This window comes from Zalophus californianus, chromosome 1, assembly GCF_009762305.2.
Source record: "Zalophus californianus isolate mZalCal1 chromosome 1, mZalCal1.pri.v2, whole genome shotgun sequence".
Lineage (NCBI taxonomy): Eukaryota > Metazoa > Chordata > Mammalia > Carnivora > Otariidae > Zalophus > Zalophus californianus.
The window spans coordinates 202197628-202217288 of record NC_045595.1 but is presented as its reverse complement, the minus strand read 5'-3'; the positions used below and the strand labels follow the sequence as shown (position 1 = coordinate 202217288).

Below are 19661 nucleotides of genomic sequence, written 5' to 3'. Positions count from 1 at the left end.
CAGATGCTGTGCTTAACCTCACTGAGCGCATTATCGCTTTTACGTAGGAGGAAACTGGGACTGGGAGAGACTCAGTAACATGCCCACAGTCACAGAGCAGTTTCACGGTGACATTGGGACAGAAGGACCCCGGCGGGGCACCTCATGGCTCACTTCTGCTGGGCTGCCCACATTCACGTGCTAATACTGAGAATAAGTCACTCAGACAACTGCCTGGAGTCTTTTTCTCGGGCTGCCTGACAAACGACCATGAACTGGGGAGTGTAAAGCAACAGAAATGTATTCTCTCCCCATTCTGGAGGCCAGAAGTCTGCAATGAAGGTGTCAGCAGGGCTGTGCCCCTCTGAAGTCTCTAGGATAGAGCCCCTCCTTGCCTCCTCCAGCCTTTGGTGGCTCCAAGGGTTCCTTGGCCTCCAGCAGCTTCACCCCAGTGGCTGCCCCTGGCCTTACATGTCCTGCTCCTCTTCTCTCTGTGGGTCTCTTCAAAGGACATTTGTCAGTGGTTTTAGGGCCCACCGGATCATCCAGCATGGTCTATCTCAAGCTCATGTATTTAATTACAACTGTGAAGATCCTGTTTCCAAATAAGGTCCCATTCACAGATTCTGGGACATGGACGTATCTTTTTGAGGGGTCACCGTTTATCCTACTACACACTTTTGTTCCACCATTCATAGTAAGCCTGGAAATTCTTTTAAGGAAAGAAACAAACTTGGGGTGCCTGGATGGCTCAGTCGGTTAGGCGTCTGACTCTTGATTTCGGCTCAGGTTATGATCTCAGGGTCATGAGATCGAGCCCCACATCAGGCTCTGCGCTCAGTGTGGAGCCTGCTTGAGATTCTCTCTCTCTCTGTCTCCCTATGCCTCTCCCTCTAAAGGAAAAAAAAAAAAAACAACAAACTTACAGATGTTTAAGTCTTCTCTTCTGTTCTTTATATAACCTCCTGTAATACCTAACCAAAAGGGCTGTCTCCAAGAGAAGACTTAAAAAAACAAAACAAAACACTAACTACTTTTCACATGGGGGAAATTTTGTATTTTCAACTCAAATGCTGTCATGCCAGAATCTTTTACCTAAAAATGGAGTGTTTAGCTTCCTAGAATCCCACCTCCACACAGAGAAAAGTATTCTCCTTTCTCTGCCATTGCCTTCCCACTCAAAATGTTTCTTGGAGTATTTTCTGATACAGGATTGATGTCAAGTAGTTTGGGAACCCGAGCGCAGATGGCCACGGGGTGTGACTCGGTGAAGCTGGGGAGTGAGAACGTCTCTCTGGAAACACTTTTCTGAGGCGTCAGGGGTGGGATCCTTGGATGCCTGAGGAGTCAAGTGGCTTCTCCTTTCTGCATTTCGTTCCCTACCTTTGCCCTTCACTCACTTCCTTTGTCAAGTTTGCTTTTCCCCTCGAGTCTATAAAGTAAGAGTTGGGCTCTTTTTTTTCTTCTTAGCTGAAACAATACTTTTATTTCCTTTCACGTTCTGCTCTAACCTCTCCCTTTCTCAAACCACTGGCATGTTCTTTGAAACCGGGTTAAAATGCCCCAGGGTCAGTCAAAACCTCCTCTTCTTTTGGGTTGGCCTAGTTCACAGCTGGTCCTTTAGGTCCCCAACTTTGGCAGCTCCCCCAGCGTGCTTTGCAAAAGCAGCAGAACCTTTGGGGACCTTCCAAAAGATGGGTGTGCATTTTGCAAACTCAGCCTGAGGTCCTGATGTAGTTAAACAAAGGGAGGAGGGCACAAAGTGATCATATTTGGTCCTGTAGAGTGTGTTGGGGATCGAGTGCTTTTCTGTGGTCGTAGCCAGAAGCAGCTCCCTGCATGCTGGTTCTCTAGCTGGTTCCGTGGCGGTGATCAAGAGGTGTTAGCTGGCCGTGCCACATGTGTGTGCTGTAGCACGCGCGTGTACAGAACTTACCGCAGTGATCAGAGCAGTTCTACTTTTTCCCCCTCAAAACCGAGGACAGCAGCTAGGATTAGTGTTTGTGAGGAGGAATTGGCTGATGCCCAGAGCATACAGATTCGGGACGGAGTCAGTGTGTTCAGTTGGTGTGTTCAGGACAGGTAGGCATGCTGTCAGATCCAAGTCCAGAACCTTCCGAAACCGAGGCCCCTGTGGTCACCTGACGCTCACTGTAGAGGACGAGCACCTGTGTGCACCGGGGCCGGGGCGGCCCGTGACAAGTGAGCTCCGCGTGCCCTTTCTCGGCGCTTCTGTGCTGTTGTGATCTGACTCGCTGCCACAGCAGATGCTGCTTTTATGTGCGTGTGAAATTAAACATTTTCCGTCTCGCGTTGGCAGGCCTGAAAGCGGGAGATGAGATTCTCGAGATCAATAATCGTGCTGCAGGCGCCCTGAGCTCATCTGTGCTCAAAGATTTCCTCACGCAGCCGTCCCTGGGCCTCCTGGTGAGGACCTACCCTGAGCCCGAGGGAGGCGTGGAGCTGCTAGCCTGCCCCCCGCACCGAGCAGACGGCCCCGTGGACCCCGGCGAGAGCCCCCTGGCCTTTCTCAGCAGCAACCCAGGTACGGCTGTGATGTGGACCTTGCGGGGGTGTGTGTGTGTGTATGTGTGTGTGTGTGCCACTGGACTGGAGCCAGTAGGCATAAAGATGTGTGAGTGAGATGAGCTGGTTCCTCCTGAATGCATGCTTCCTGTTAATTTCCGCAGTTCCGGGCACTTGGGTTCTTGTGGAATACGTGTTTGGTCACCAGCCAGCCTGTCCCACACGGAGAGCTTCAGCAAGCCTCCTGCTGTTTGTCATTTTGGAGAGAGTCAAATGGGTAGAGGCCACCGTCTCTTGCTTGTGGATAGAGATAACAGAGCTACAGAAGGGCCAGGAATCACTGGGGCTCTGGGTCCTAGCTCTGCCGTCCACGTCACCATCCCCCACACCACCCAGCCCTGGCTTTCTTTTCCGTGTGAGAGAGGGCATAAGCTGCCCAGAGTGGAAATGCACTCAGAGCTCTCATTTGGTCAGCTGCTCTTGGGCTCCCCCAATCTTGCGTGTGAGCCATGCCCTGCCCCATCTGCTCACAGCTTTTCTCCCTGTCCCTTTGCAACCTCGTGCTCCTCCCAGAAGAAGCAACCAGAATGCTGCCTGCCCCCTTGGAACCTTCCTGGGTGGAACCCTGCAGAGCTAGCTCCCTCCTCCAGGTCCCTAGGACCCTCCGAAAACATCTTCATGTGGGCCGCAATCACATGATACTCTTCTTACTGGCTTGTCTCTCTCTTTGTCCCGAGTTTGTTTCCTGGGACTGAGCTTATGTCTTCTTCCTGTGGCTCCACAGGTACCCCATTCTTGTTCCGCGAGAGTCAGTGAATGAGTGCACCCGTCAACAGCGTTATGTCGCTTATTCCCGACCCCATGACCTGATTCTGGAATTGGGGTTGATTTTAGTAAGTTGGGGTTTTGGATTTATTTTGTTTTTAAAACTTGAGTTAAATTAAAATAAAAAAAAAAGTCTTTGGTTTCAAAATCTGAGGGTAGGTACTTTGAGTATTCTTGCCCTGCCATTGTTTTTCAAATTCCCTTCTGAAGTTTGGCTTGATGAGAGAAGATCACCGGCAGAACCCTTGTGAGAGTTCATTCTTTTGGTCAGCGGCTGTCGCAAGAATTTGGCAAGTTGAGGCTTCAGCAAACTGAAGGCGTCTATTGCCGTTGACTTCCTTGAGTCATTATGCCATTGCAGTATCCACACCCCCATCAGATTTTTAGAACAGGACCCAAGTGAGCCGTGTACCCTTAACAGAGAATGGAGACCATGAAGGCTGTTCTTTTGTATGACCACAAGATGGCAGCACCGATCCCATAAAACTCAGTTCACAGAGCGCGGTTTCTGTAATATGACTTTGAATGAGGCATGTTGTTGTAGGTTAGGTTATTTAAAGGATTCTTACAAGATCTGGATGTACAGGCTATGACCAACAGTGTGTGTGCAACTTTTTTTGAATTTTTTTTTTTCCGTCTGAGCCCTTCCTGTGGGTTATGGATATAAAGCAGGGGTTGGCAAACTACAACCCACCAGTCAAATGCAGCCCACAGCCTGTTTTTGTAAATAAAGTTTTATTGGAACACAGTGCCCATCATTTACGTCTTGTCTCTGGCTACTGTCTCATTGCAAAGGCAGGGTTGAGTAGTAGTGACAGGGACTCGTGGTCTATAAAGCTGAAAATATTCACCCCCTGGCCCTTTACAGATAGTTTCCCTGAGAGAGTATGACTGGAATTGCTCACAATTTGCCCCTTTAAAGACAGTCACTAGTTTAGGGGTGTTTCTTCGTTAAAAAAAGATTGCGCGTGTATGTGTGCATTTTGCAAACTTTTATTAAAATTGTTTTAATTAAAATGTATTTGCATACAAGCATTTTAGAAATACTTGAGTATAGAGTATAGAGTATACGTATATATATATAGTAGGTGTCCCATCTTTCATATGATGGAGTTTTAAACCAACTGACCTTTACCTACTACGTATTACCTCCTTTAGGCCAGTCACCTTTGAAGGCTGAGTGTTAAACCCACCGAACCTACCGGTGTTCAAAACATACTAAGATTTCCATTTTGGAATCATTCTTAGAAGATTCATTGACGCCTTTGCTTTTTTTCCGGTTGAACGATACGTTGGATCTGACATTTGTTGGGTGAGGTGTTCAAAGTCCTTACGACGACTGGGCCATGACTGTGTTCTCAAACTTAAATTTTAGCGAATGCTCTGGTTTTTAATCAGTTTCCCTTTCAGTATTTTGCAATGATTGAAAATCCTTCAGAACAAAGTCTTCTCAAGTCCAAGTCAGATCACCAAACTGGTTCAAGATGAAAACAAGAAATTCGGGTCACTGTGTTAGTTTGCTTGTCAGGTCTCTAAGTCATCTTCAACTTTAATAAGTTCCAGAAGAATTCTCAAATGCTCTGGGCAGTCACAGCCCAGTTGGTGGGGCTGAGGGGGGAAGCCTGGGTCTCCGCCTCTCTGCCTTCTGGTTGCTACTGCTTCCTACTCCCCATTTAACCGTGAAGAATAAGAGGCAAGTAAACAGGATAAAATAACCTGAAAGACTGCTCCATAATGAGGCAGAGATAAAGCAGTGTCTAAGGTCAGCTGCGGTTAAAATAGCAAAGAAAACAACTAGCAAAATGGTACAATGGGGAGGCTGGACTATAGCCTTAGTCTAAATTTAGAAGTAGCTAAAAATAAGCATCCTGAGCGGCAGGTTTGAGGTCTGGTGCAGGGACCATCTTAATGGTGGTCACGGTGCATGGTTGGCAGCCTTGGTGGAGGGCCTGGCAGTGTCTCAGGGACCCGGGGGTCCACGTGAGCCTTAGCGGGTGCCCGGCCATGGGAGGCTGGCCCGGCTGCTCCATATCCTACGAGCCCATTTGGCAGGCTTGGTCCAATCCTGCCCTCAGAACCCAGACTGAAATATGGAATGAACTTGCAGGGCTGGATTATTTCTGAGCCCCCTGTTCTCGTGGAAAGGTTTGTTTCCTCGCTGAAAGCATCACACCCTAGTGGCTGAGAATGGGCTCTGGGACCAGGTTTCTCAGGACTAAGTCCTGTTTCTGTGTTTATTAGCTTCATCTCCCCAAGCCCCGGTGTGCTCGTGCATAAAATGGGGCTATTACCACAGTACTATCTCACTAAATTGCTGTGAGGATGAATTGAGTTATAAAAGTCAAGTGTTTAGCATAGGTCTTAGGAAGTGCTCGATAAACGTTACATATTCGAAGCACAATCTCTTATGGGGACGTGAAGATTTTCTGGCTTGGAACCAGAGGCTGCTCATTTCTGATCTCACGGGTGTCTACTCTAGCCACCTCAATCTGCAACAGGTGAGTTGTCTGATTACTGTGTTTATGAATACCTTCCTTATTTTCCTCTCCTGGGTGGAAAGAAATGAGAGACATCTGGGCCCCTTTTCAGAGATCATGATTCACATGGTCTGGACTGGGGCCTAGGGTGCATTTGTTGTGGTTTTGCTTAAAACTTGGGGGATTCCAATGTGCAGCTAGGATTGGGCTCTGCCACGTCGGGTTACCAACTGTGCTTTGGTTGTTGATCCCCTTTTTGTTGTCTTGGTGGAATGTTACGGTCACATGCAAACCAAATGTAGTGATATTTGTTGATACCATATCGTGGTCTGAGATGTTGTCCTTTTAAAGATTTACTTATTTATTTAAGTGATCTCTACACCCCGTGCGGGGCTCGAGCTCAGGACCTGGAAATCAAGAGTCACATGCTCCATTGACTGAGCCAGCCAGGTGCCCCTGAGATTTTTGTAATGAAAATCTGTTAGGTGATGTGGAGTGCATCTCCGGACTCTCTCCTTGTATAGCAAGGAAGCGTGGTTGAATGTTTTGCTGTGTTGGCTTAGAAAACCAGGGACCTCATCCTGAGTGTTCTCCCTAAGACCCAGTTTCCCATTCTCAGTCACTGACCATCCATGGGTCCTTGTTGAAGTCTTTCTTGAGCTACTTTCATCCTTCTTTTTTTAATATTTGTTTACTGGCACACTGGTAAGAAAATGGAGGAAGGATGTCTAGACAAAAAGACAGTCCCTTGAGTGACTGTTATTATAGAAAGAACCTTGGAGCAAAGGGGAAGCTGGGGTAGGAAGTTGCAAAACTGTTTGTGTGAGGTTTCCAAAAAGCTTCTTGAATGTTCCTGTGTGATTTATTTTGAATACCGGTCTCATCTGGAGCTACTAACGTTTTGGGCCAGATAATTCTTTGTTGTGGGGGGGCCCGTCCTAGACACTGGTGTTTACCAGCGTTACTACAAACCGCTGTAAGTTAGTAGTAAGGAGCCCCTTCCCCCAAGTGGGGCCGATCAAAATATCTTCCGATGTTGCCAAATGTCCCCTGAGCAGCAAAAACTCCCCCTTTTGAGAGCCACTGGCCTGATTTATCAGAAGGTAAACCTACTTCACCCAGTTAGGGAACTATTCACAGCGAACATCAATATAGGAAAGCAAATCTGGATGTAAAATAATTTTTAAAGGTTTTATTAAACATTTATTGAGGGAATTCTGACACAAATACCCTTTTCTGGCATCTCCCTCCCACTCCCATCCCCCTCTTTTGAGTCAAGGGAAGAGCAAAGAACGAATAAATGCTTAGTTTGAGGCCTTTGTCCCAAATGTGAGTAAAACTGTTCTGGCAGAAGATATGTATCACCGAGATTAACTCCTAAAGCAAAGGTATTTCAGTTAGTCATTATGCAAAAGCCCACATTTTGTCCAAGTTGTAAGAATCATACCAGTGGCATCGATGATACCTTTCCAAGGTTGCAGAGTATCTGTTGTGTCTTACACTTTAAATTCTGCCATCAAGGCTCACAGCCATGCCATTTTTATGGTGAGTGCAGCTCTACTTTATCTTCCCTAAAATTCCACCTGACCTGTTGGGGCAAAGCAGGTGCCCTCATTCAGCTCAGTATTCCAATAAAGATGCCAGGGCTCAGCGAACTGAAGTTGGTTCTTGTTTGAAAAATGGTTGTTCCAGAAACTGAGCCTGGGAGAGCCGGGCGTGTGCAGCTAACTCTGGTCCATAGGAGTTCGAGACAATTGGGCCCATCGTTGGGTTTGGAGAGTCAGCCCCCCCCCCCCCCTTGATAGACCTCAGGCACATCTGTCTGATGCCCAGTGGAAGAGTGGAGTCTGTTTCGAGTACAGAGATCCCTCCTACAGGAAGTAGACCGGGCAGTGTGTGTTGTAACAGGAAAAGCTTCCATGACAGCCGGGAGAGTCGAAGGCACCTTGGTCAGAGAAGGAATGGTTGGGCGCCCCACGTGGACAGCGTTTTGATCGGTGGGCAGAGCATGCTTCCCTAGAGTGCCTGTGAAGTGGAAGGGTCTATTCCAGAGTGCTGTTCTGTGCAGATTGTCTGGAGCTTGATTCTGTGATAATAAGACAATCAGGCCTCAGGGAGAGGCAACAAAGAAAGAGGAACCGCACAGATTTATCTCCCTACAAACAAATATGGCCCCGTCCTTCGGAGGCTCTGAGGTCTCATAGATACCAGGAGCGCGTGGTCCTCTGTTTGTTTGTTGATAAAATGTGGAGCCATGTGCGTTTTGTAAACTGTCTGGGTTCTATGATTTTGTCACACAGCGCCTGGCCTGCTTCCTGAGGCCCTGCTGGGGCCAAACCCCTAGTCTTGATTTCCAGCTGGATTGGGTTGTTGACAGCTGTCAAATCCTGTGGGGGGAGTGGGGGATGGTTAAGAATTTAAGAGCCTCCATTTGTATATTTTTAAAGAACACGAATGAACCTTGTATTATTTCACTTTCACAAGCAATTAATCGAATCAGTAATGCCTATATCTACAGTTTTCGTGGATTTAAAAATTTCTCTCCATAGAGAAACAGATGCTGACATTTTGTGAAATTCGGCTGGAAAGAAGTTATTTGTCTGCCTTTTTTTTTTTTTTTTAAGTTTAATTGAACGTTGGAGGGTTTTTTTCATAGTCCATATTAAGCTCTCCGTAATTTTTTTTTTATAATTATTTTTGTTTCTTAGCTTTGTGGTAGAGAGGGTGTTTATGCTAATCTTATTATATATATTATGAGTGTTTCTATGGAATTCTTATATGACAGTCAAAAGACTGAAAAGCAAAATAAAATCCTGGCCTAGTGACTAAATTTTATTTCAGCTAAAATTTTTTTTTTAAGATTTTATTTATTTATTTGACAGAAGAGAGAAGGCGAGAGAGGGAACACAAGCAGGGGGAGTGGGAGAGGGAGAAGCAGGCTCCCCATTGAGCAGGGAGCCTGATGCGGGGCTCCATCCCAGGACCCTGGGATCATGACCTGAGCTGAAGGCAGACGCTCAACGACTGAGCCACCCAGGCGCCCCTCAGCTAAATGTTTTTATTGGTAGTATCTAACCTTTTCTTGCCCCCTGGCCCTCAAATCATTTTTTCCTCACAGAGATTTAAACTCAGGCATTAATCAAGACTTTCAGAAAATCAATGTTATAATTGGTTCTTCTTTGGAAATGTTTGAATAAGAGGATCTGCTTATTTAATAACCATTGTTAATGTATCTCGTGAGTGGAAGAGTTTTATCTTCTTTCTTTAAATTTAAGTCCTGAGCAGACTTGAATGAAGTCGGAGTGAATGTGTCTCCACTGAATCAATGAAAGAGAAATCTAAATGTAAGTGTCTGTCCTGCCGACGGTGAGTGGGACATGCTAGTTGCAAAGGTTTCTAGGTCCCAAGAACGTTATTGCGACGTGAAGACCATTCTGAAAAGTGAAGAAACGATCAGACCTGTTTACAACACTGCATGTTATTCGTGGTGCCTGTGGATGTAGCCAGTAGGTCCTGTGCTGCCCAGCCTCAGCCCTGCTCTATGAGTCCTCATCCTTCAGGGTTGCCCAGCCCCCTGTCCATCCTTTGTCTCTTCCGATTTGGCCCCACTTCTCTGTGCTGCCAAAATGGCGGCTGGGCACCTCCTCTATGCTGGACATTGTGCTAAATGTGGGGATGGAGTGGAGGTGAGGCAGCGGTTCCCTTGGTCTGACCACTTCTTCAGCCACCTGTCAGCCTTGTCCTTGGCTTTCCCATCTCTGATGGTGAGCAGAGCCATCTGTTTGTGTGTGTGCACTGGTGAGTAAACGGGGGCAGCTACCTCCTGGACAAAGAGGGGAATTCCTTCAGTGTCTGTTGTTAGAGGAAAGTGTCTTGTAGTGAAGGGCGTGGGGAGCTGTGGTAGGAAGTTGCGAAACTGTTGGCATTGGGGTTGCCAAAAAACTTGGTGTTTTTCCACTAGATTCTTAGGCTAGGGGGCCTTCAGAGAAGCTGTCAATTCCTGCCTCTCTGGCTCTCTGGCTTTCTTTGATGGCTAAATCCCCCTTACCTGTTTATTGGTCATCTTCTGCTAAGTATCAAACTACCCCAGGACCATCATTTTATTTGCTCGTTCTTTTGGGCTGGGCTCAGCTGGGTGCTTGTTCTGCTGTGCTTGCCTGGAGTCACTCATGTGGCTGTGTCATCTGGCGGCTTGACCGGGGCTGGAGGATTGAGATGGCTTCACTTGCATGTTTGGTGATTGGTTGACTGGACCCCCTCTCTGCCTCAGGCCTCTCATCCTCAAGAGGCTAGCTTGTGGTTTCTCTGTATGGTGAGCGCAGAGATCCTGGAGGCAAAACCAGAAACTGTAGGGCCACTGAGGTCTTAGCCTGGAATTCTTGTATCACCATCTATGTCACATTTTGTTGATTGAAGCAAGTCACAAGGCCAGCCCCAATTCATGGGGTGGAGAAAAAGTAACACAAAAATCTGTGCTCAAAGGGATGGATAGAATCATCACTTTGCAAACTCTCACAGCTACATGGCTTTTTCTCTTCTTATTTTATTAATTTTTGTCTTCAGCTAAGGGCAAAAGCATGGCATATTGGAGTAAAAAAGAATACATGCTTTAGAATCATATATACTGGGGCACCTGGGTGGCTCAGTCAGTTGAGCATCTGACTTTGGCTCAGGTCATGATCTCAGGGTCCTCGGATCGAGCACCGAGTGGGGCTCCCTGCTCAGTGGGGGGCCTGCTCCCCCCCTTCCTCTGCCCCCCTTCTCATGCTCTTTCTGTCTCTCTCAGATGAATAAATAAAATCTTTCTTTTAAGATTTTATTTATGATTTTGACAGAGAGAGACACAGTGAGAGAGGGAACACAAGCAGGGGGAGTGGGAGAGGGAGAAGCAGGCTCTCCCGCTGAGCAGAGAGCCCGATGCAGGGCTCGATCCCAGGACCCTGGGATCATGACCTGAGCCGAAGGCAGACGCTTAATGACTGAGCCACCCAGGCGCCCCTGAATAAATAAAATCCTAAAAAAAAAGAATCATATATACTTACAAGATACTGATTCATAGGAATTCCTTCATATTCTAGATACTAACATTTTTGCCAGTTTTGTGTTGAAGATAACTTTTCTCAGTATGTGTCTTGTGGCTTTTGACAAAGAAGAGTTTTTAATTTTAATAAAATCTGATTTTCTGTCTCATATGATTTGTGCTTTTTATATCGTATTTAAGAAACCCTTCTCTTGCCTAAGGTAACAGACATTGTCTTCTGTATTTTCTTGTAAAAGATTTTATACTTTGGGCTATTCACGTGCTTCTGATTTATATCTCCCTGATACTGATTTTTATGAATGGCGTATGTTAGGGTGCAACTGTATATTTTTCCATCTGAGTAATCTGTCATAACAACATTTATCAGATATGCCATTCCTTTCCCCAGGATCTGCAGTGGCACATCTGCTGTATATCATGCCTTTGTATGCGGGAAGGCTGTTTCTGGGCTTTTTTTTTTTTTTTTTTTTTAAGATTCTAATTATTTATTTGACAGGGAGCGAGAGCACAAGCAGGGGGAGCTGCAGAGAGAGAGGGAGAAGTAGGCTCCCTGCCGAGCAAGGAGCCCACGGGGCTTGATCCCAGGACCCCGGGATCATGACCTGAGCTGAAGGCAGACGCTTAACCAGTTGAGCCACCCAGGCGCCCCACATCCTGTATTTTTAAACCTACAAATGCCCTCCCTTTGGAATGTGTGGGGTGTTGTTTTATAAACTAAGACTTGCACGTGTGTATATCAGCTCTTTATTATTTTATTGTATATCAGATTGTGTGTGTGTGTGTGTGTGTGTGTGTGTGTGTGTCCCCACTTGAAGTACAAGCATACCGTATTTTATTGTGCGTTGCCGTATTGCGCTTTGCAGATACCGTGTTTTACAAATTGAGAATCTGTGGCAACCCTGCCCTGAGCGAGTGTGTTGGCACCACATTTCCAACGGCATTTGCTCACTTCGTGTCTCTCTGTCACATTTTGGTAATTCTTGCAATATTTTAGGTTTTTTCATTATTATTATTTGTATGGTGATCAGTGATCAGTGATTATGACTTGCAGAAAGCTCAGGTGATTAGTATTTTTTTTAGCAATAAAGTGTTTTTAAATAAAGATATGTACTTTTGGGGGCGCTTGGCTGGCTGAGTCAATGGAGCATGCAACTCTTGATCTCAGGGTTATACATTAGAGCCTCATGTTGGGTGTAGAGATTACTTAAAAATAAAATCTTAAAAAGAAAATACATTTTTAGACCTAATGCTATTGCACATTTAATAGACTGCAATGTGGCATAAACATAACGTTTACATGCACTGGGAAACCAAAAAATTCATTTGACTTGCTTTACTGTGATACTCACTGCATTGCAGTGGTCTGGGAAACCAAACTCACAGTATCTCCTAAGTATGCCTATACATCCTTTTAGAGAGTTTTTTAGTGAGCTTCTGTTTGTAGCAAGCCTTCTCACTCTTTCTCAGAGAACATTATAGTCTTCTTATTGAATAATATTTTAGCTGGAAATACAGTTCTGTATGATAGTTTTAGCATTTGAAGATTTCTGTGGTTTAGGGAGGTCATGTCTTCAGATCTTTTATTCTTTCTTGAACTAATTTATTTTTATCCTTTTTATTTTTATCTTTTTATCTATTGAGTGTTTTTTAACGTTTTTATTTATTTATTTGTTTATTTGAGAGAGAGGACATGAGCAGGGCAGAGGGAGAGAGGGAGAAGCAGACTCTCTACCGAGCAGGGAGCCTGACACGGGGGCTTGATCCCAGGACCCTGAGATCATGACCAGAGCTGAAAGCAGACACTTAACCGCCTGAGCCACCCAGGTGCCCCTTGAGTGTTTTGTTTTGTTTTGTTTTGTTTATCTGAGGCACCTGGATGGCTCAGTCAGTTAAGCATTCGCCTTCGGCTCAGGTCTTGATCCCAGAGTCCTGGGATTGAGTCCCATTTTGTGCTCTCTCTCTCTCTCAAATACATAAATAAAATTTATTTGAGAGAGAGAGACAGAACGGGTGGAAGGGCAGAGGGAAAGGGAGAGAGGGAATCTCAAGCAGACTCCATGCTCAATGCAGACCCTGATGCGGGACTTGATCTCACGACCCTGAGATCATGACCTGAGCCGAAATCAAGGGTCAGACACTTAACTGACTGAGCCACCTAGGCGCCCCTCTATTGAGTGTTTTATTTGAGTGGTTATAGTTCTCATTTTTAAAATTCTATTAATTTCCCTGATCTTTTTTGAAGTTATCTCTTTTCTTGTTCCTTCTTAAAAAAAATTTTTTTTTTTAAATATACTTGACATTCTATATCTGACGATTGCAGTATCATTCCTTGGGAATCTTATTCTGTTGCTTATTGTGTCTCTTGCTTCTCACTCGTGGGGACCTGGTTTTTCCTGGGTTTTATGATAATGGATTATGGGTTTTTATTTGATCAAGCTTTAACTCTGGGCATTTTATGGTACCATCATTAAGTGTGGTTTTCATTAAGAGGGATTTTGATTATGTCTTTGCTGGAGCCCTTGGAATACAAATATACAACAATTTTAAGGCAGTTTTTCATCTTGGGTGTCATGGATGAAATATTTGTGTCCTGCCAAAATCCATATATTGAAGCCTTGAGCCCCGATGTGATTGTTCTTTGGAATTGGGGCCTTTGGGAGGTAATTAGGTTTAGATAAAGTTATGAGAGTAGGCCCCCATGATGGGATTAGTGTCCTTATAAGGAGACAAAGAGAGCAGAGCTCACTCTTTTCCTTACACACACGAGGAAAAAGTCATGTGAGCACATAGGGAGATGGTGGCCTTCCATTGGTCCTCACCAAGAACTGAATCTGTGAGCCCCTTGACCTTGGACTACCATCCTTCAGAACTGAGAGAAATAAGTGTCTATCATTTAAGCCACCACATCTGTGGTCTTTTGTTACAGCAGCCCAAGCTGACGAAGACATGGAGTCTCCTGGATGCAGCACATGGTGTAAATTTGAGTCTCAAGCACCCGTGGGGCCAGCCTGTGGTTATCATCTTTGGAGAACCACCCCCCCAACCCACCCCTTGCTCCCTCCCTGCTCTCCTGTCCTGGAGTGTAGGCAGAATCAGACAAGCTTCCTTTCCTTTGTTTGCTCCTTCCTCCCTCTTTCCCTTCCCTTCGCTTCCCTCCCCCTGCCTTCCTTCCCTTCTGTAAGTGAATGCTTTTTTATCTTTTTACATCTTTTTAGACCAAGGGTATAGCCCTTCAGGGGAACCATATGAATGTGGGAGATTCAGTTCTAACTCTCCAACTCCTACAGATCTGATACCTGTTTTCTTTTCTTTTTTTTTTTTAAGATTGTATTTATTATTTATTTGACAGAGAGAGAGAGAGAGACAGCAAGAGAGAGAACGCAAGCAGGGGGAGTGGGAGAGGGAGAAACAGGCTTCCCGCTGAGCAGGGAGCCTGCTGGGAGGCCCAATCCCAGGACCCCAGGATCATGACCCGAGCCGAAGGCAGACACTCAACCAACTGAGCCATCCAGGCTCCCCATGACACTTTTTTTCAGTATCATGTCTTTATAGAGTTGAAACCAGAGTCTCCAGGGCATTGGTTCCCAGGCTGGGATGGTACTGCTGTTGGGAAATGTGTGGGTGCATTTTTATTGGCACAGAGACCAGGGAGTGCTAATTGTATTTACTGCCCAGGAGCGAGGGAGACTCAAGTGTCCCTGCCAACTATGTGATTTTGCTCCCCGCTCCCAAATTGTTCATCTCCTACCACCAAAAGATCTCTCTCTCTCTTTGGGAAACACCGCACTAGGGTTTGAGGACTGATGGATTTCCTCAACATTGCCACAGCTTTCAGACTTGCCCACCAGCTCATTTTATTGTCTTCAGTTGGGCTCTAGGATTTCTTGGAGCTCGGTTCTGTGTTTAAAAGGATTTTGTTATGTTTTATTTAGCATTCCTAAATGTTTTGTAGAGGTAAGTTTTCCCCTTCCTTCCCTCCTTCCGTCCTTCCTTCCTTCCTTTTTCAGGATACCTAGCCCCATAGTATCATTAACAGTGAAAATCCTTCAGTTTGTTTTCCCACTATTTGGTGAGCATCAGCTATACCGCAGGCAACGTGTTACACGGTGAGATACGCAGGCTCACAGCATTTGGCTGTGCTGTCTGGGGGTTGCTGTTCTGCAGACTACAGTGGGAACGGTGCCCCTGCGTGGCGTGCAGTCTAGCTGCTCTGGATCCTGCCAATGGAGCCGTGGTTCCTGTGAGCCAAGAGCCGAGTGCTCTTAGCAAAGTGTCCCTAAATGAGCTTATCCACTGCTCCACTTTGGGGATCAACTCTTGCCCTTTTTCCTGGCTCCAGCATCTAGGTTATTGCCCCCATACAAAGTGTTCAATCAGCTTTTTTCCCATGGAGGCAAGAATATGACATAGTTGATAGCTACCAAGTTACCCGAGCTTCATTCTTTGACTGCTACCACCATATGATAGAGAGAGCAAGTAATTAGAAAATCCTAGAGCCAGGGGCACCTGGGTGGCACAGTTGGTTGGGCGTCCGACTCTTGGTTGCCGCTCAGGTCATGATCTCAGGGTTGCGGGATTGAGCTCTGTGTTGGGCTCTCTGCTCAGCGCAGGAATCTGCTTGGGATTCTTTCTCTCCCTTTCCCTCTCCCTCCGCCCCTCCCCACTGTGCATGCATTCTCTCTCAAATAAATAAATCTTAAAAAAGAAAGAAAAAAATTTCTAGAGCCAGAGGGTGAGAGAGAAAGAAAGAAAGAGAAAGAAAAAGAAAGAAAGAAAGGAAGGAAGAAAGAAAGAAAGGAAGAAAGGAAGGAAGGAAGGAAGGAAGGAAGAAAGAAAGAAAGGAAGGAAGGAAGAAAGAAAGAAAGGAAGAAAGGAAGAAAGGAAGAAAGAAAGGAAGGAAGGAAGGAAGAAAGAAAGGAAGGAAGGAAGAGAAAGAAAGAAAGGAAGGGAGGGAGGGAGGGACGGAGGGAGGGAGGGAGGAAGGAAGGAAGGAAGGAAGAAGAAAGAAAAGAAAGAAAGAAAGAAAGAAAGAAAGAAAGAAAGAAGAAAAAGCAAGGAAATTCTAGAGCCAGAACAAAAAGGAGGACATGGACGGAAACTTCATCGAGGTTGTGTTCACTTCATTGGTGCTTCATCACAGAGGAGGACAGGGGACCAAAGGATGCAGCCTTGGAGCTTAAGTGTTTGCTTAGAGGTCGGCTTCCTCCCTGTTTGGCGACCAACTTTGAATTTGAACAGAAAGTGATGCCAAGCAGATTATGACTCTGATAGTGTCACTGGATAAAACAGCCTGTTTGCAAACAGAGGCGTTCATCCAAAGGGTCAGAAAGTGGCTCCTTCACTCTCGTTTTCTGTCTTGCCCATTTGTAGTCATAGTGCTGTTGTCCCTGATCCAAGTGTCTAAATGTCTTAGAGCCTTACTACTACAGGTGTGGTCCTCGGACAGTATTGATTGGTGTCATCTTGGGGCTTGTAAGAAATGCAAAAGTTTCGGTCCAACCCCAACCTATCAAATCTGATCTGCAGAGCATGATCCCCTGGGGGTTCAGATACTCTTTAAATTTGAGAAGCCCACCAGAGGACCGTGATTATAATGTTCTTTTCCTTCACCTTTGCATAGAATATGGTGGGAAGTATGGAAGTATGGTGTTATGTTTATAGTTTGCCAGACTTTTGCAAAAACAGACACCACACATACTACGAACTGAATGTTTATTGTCCTTGGGTCCATCTCCAAATACCATCATGTGGGAGGTTAGGTCTTTAACATATGATACGATTCTGTGTTATAAAATTAAAATACATGTATATATATATACACACTGTCATGTAAAAATAATAGTAGTAAGAATAAACAAACAGAACACACTTACTGAGCCAAGATTGTGGAGCTCATACTTGGAGGGTCTTAACAATGTACGTACGTGTCGGGGGGCCTGACCCTGTGCCCCACCCCTGCACAGCCCTACCTTGTAGCAGTTGCTCTCCATGCTGACCCACGTTTTCTTCTGATTCATCTTGTAGGACACGGCCTCTGCAGCGAGCAAGGCAACAGTGTCGAGACCGCTCCAGAAGAGACCGAAGGGCCGGACTTGGAATCCTCAGATGAAACTGATCACAGCAGCAAGGTGAGAGATTTTCATTTTCACCTCCCATGTGTCGAACCACCGAAGAACCACAGCTGACATGTCACCTTTGCAGCTGTATGTGGTTAGAAGGCCTCTCCACGGGACCAAGTGTTTTTACCTCTGAGATGTCACTGAGATACGAAATCCCAATTACAGCCTCGATAACAAACATACACGTGCGAACACAGGGCAGAAATCAGTTTTAATGAGCTCACATCTCATTTCACCTGTTTCCCTCTTACATTCCATTTGTGTTTGAAGAAATACCATCCAAAATGTGTGTGGCTGGGCCAGATAGACTTTCTTGCCATGCATGGTTTCTGCAACGAGCTCTTTTTGCATGATCTGTTTGGTTCTTGTTAAACGTGAGCAGTTTTTACATGAAAGGGAAAGGAACGCTCTTTTTCTTTATTCATATAGCATGTCCCTCAGTTGTTCAAGGCCTGTGAGAAAGCCCTTATTCTGACTCTTTGGTGGAAGACCGTGAATTTGTTTTCCATAGTTCATCATGCTTTTATCCCACTTCACAAAGGGTTCTGTGGAGTAGCCTGTTCTTGGCACACTGTCCAAAGTACAATTTAAAAACTTGGTGTTACCTCTGTCCAAAGGCCCTTCCCCAGCAAAAGTAATTGTACGTGATTCTGTTTCTTCTTCTTTTTTTTTAAGATTTTATTTGTTTATGAGAGAGAGAGAGAGAGCGTGCGCACATGAGCAGGGGGGAGGGGCAGAGGAAGAAGCAGGCTCCATCCCAGGACCTTCAGGATCATGAGCGGAGCCAAAGGCAGAGGTTTAACTGACTGATCCACCCAGGGGCCCCACGTGATTCTGTTTCTGTATTTATTCACCTTTTATAGTGTTGTTGACATATATATGTGGATCCCTCCACCCACCTTTCTTTGGTTTGACATTTACCAGTCACTTTCTCTGATCAAATCACGTTAACTTTAAATTATACCTTTGTTTTCCCTTTTGCAATATCAGGGTGATTCTTGCCTTTGCTCAGTGATTGGATGATGGGGGTGGGTGGGGGGCTGTCAAATAATATATTTGTAGGAGAGCATGTTGGTCATGGAAATATGCTATTCAAATATGAACCATTATTTTTAAAAACTACATTTCTCTGCATGTGTGTGCCTATGTTTGAGTATCTTCAGCATCACTTTTACCCGGTGTGTGTTTCTTTGATCATCATAGGTAAGATCACCATTCTCCATGTCCTAAGTTGAGCACAGTATAAAATTTAGTATTTGAAAGTAATTCTGATAATTATAAAAGCCTTTATGTTGTTGGCTATTAATTAAAACACAGATGAATGGAAATATATGCATTTCATTTAAAGCCAAAAAGACAGACAAAAACTTGCTTAAAGTTACCTTTTAGGTGTGTCCCTTACTTTACTTTTAGGCACTTGGGGGACGGAGGAGGGACAGAGAAATGGATTATTTCCAAACTGAGGTAAGATGTTTGGAAGGGTATTTATTAAGTCATTTTGTTATTGAACTTAGAAATGTTAATTCTCAGTTTCTAATTTGATTTAGAATACAGCTATTTTTCCTGTATCTAAAACATTTATTTCTGAATACTTTTTAACTTGGATCATTTTTACCTCACTGTAACAGGCCAATGTTCTCATTCCTTGTGGAATTTTGAGATTGTTTTCAGTTGAAATTTTGTGAGTCATGAGGTCCTAAACAGGGTCCTCTATAATATTCGGTCTGGCAGTAGAGAGGAAGGAAGGGGCCCCAGGGTTTTGTTGAACTGCCCTGGATGCCTGTCTTTGATTCTTTCTCCAGAGGATAGGTCTAAAACTCACCTGGAACAGACAGGGTTAGATGCAGGAACAGAACACCCCATCCCCAGATTTCACTGCAGAAATGCATGGTGGGCTCTCGTAGAAGAGAATGTCTTCAAAATTGTCAATGACAAGTTTGGGTGATGGTCAGTATTTTTAAAGCTAGTAAAGTGACCTGCGCTAAAACCTTAAGTTTGTATTCCTTTTTACTAGGTTGGGGAGCACTGTGTGATTCTGTACCCAAAAATACTTCCTGGTTTTCCTTCCATTCATAGTTTATCTTCTTTATTTGAACTGCTTTGTCATGTAACCCAAGTTAGTTAACTAAATGGGGGCCTCTGATGAGTTAATGTCTCACTTTGGATATTTTAGAAGCAAAAAACTTAAATTGAGCAAATGGTTCTTGGAGTCTGGGTCCTACTGTGTATTTTTTTTTTTTTAACATTTTATTTGAGAGAGAGAGAGAGACAGTGCATAGCTGGGGGTGGGGAGGGGCAGAGGCAGAAGGAGAAGCAGACTGCTGAGCAGGGAGCCCAACATGGGGCTGGATCTCAGGACCCTGGGATCATGACCTGAGCTAAAGGGAGGTGATTAATGGACTGAGCCACCCAGGCACCCCCCCCACCACCACCACTGTGTATTCTTAATAGTAAATGAGAGCTAACACTTATTTCGTACCTTGTATATATTGGGCACCATTCATATTAACTTATCTCGTCCTCACAACACCTCTGAGAGAGAAATACTATTATTTCCTCTGTTTCATAGGTAATGACATTGGAACAGAGAGGTTAGCGACTCAGTGAAGGTCACACAGCTCTGAGATGGCAAAACCAGGCCTTGTGTTGTCACGTGCCATGCTGAAACTACCTTCTGGCCAGATTGGTTAAAGT

The 19661-nt window shown here is 45.0% G+C and overlaps 1 protein-coding gene across 10 annotated transcripts in view; it reads left to right on the top strand.

Annotated features, from left to right (window-relative positions):
• The window catches only part of TIAM1 (TIAM Rac1 associated GEF 1), a 368940-nt gene that overhangs the window by 310128 nt on the left and 39151 nt on the right, over positions 1 to 19661 (top strand). For 9 of the 10 annotated variants that reach the window (XM_027584315.2, XM_027584314.2, XM_027584311.2 and 6 more), the window contains 3 exons: positions 2300 to 2524; positions 16873 to 16976; positions 18381 to 18431. In XM_027584315.2, coding sequence (XP_027440116.1) covers positions 2300 to 2524; positions 16873 to 16976; positions 18381 to 18431 — 380 coding nt within the window. The remainder of the gene's footprint in view (positions 1 to 2299; positions 2525 to 16872; positions 16977 to 18380; positions 18432 to 19661) is intronic. The other variant, XM_035728010.1, reaches the window with a different exon arrangement.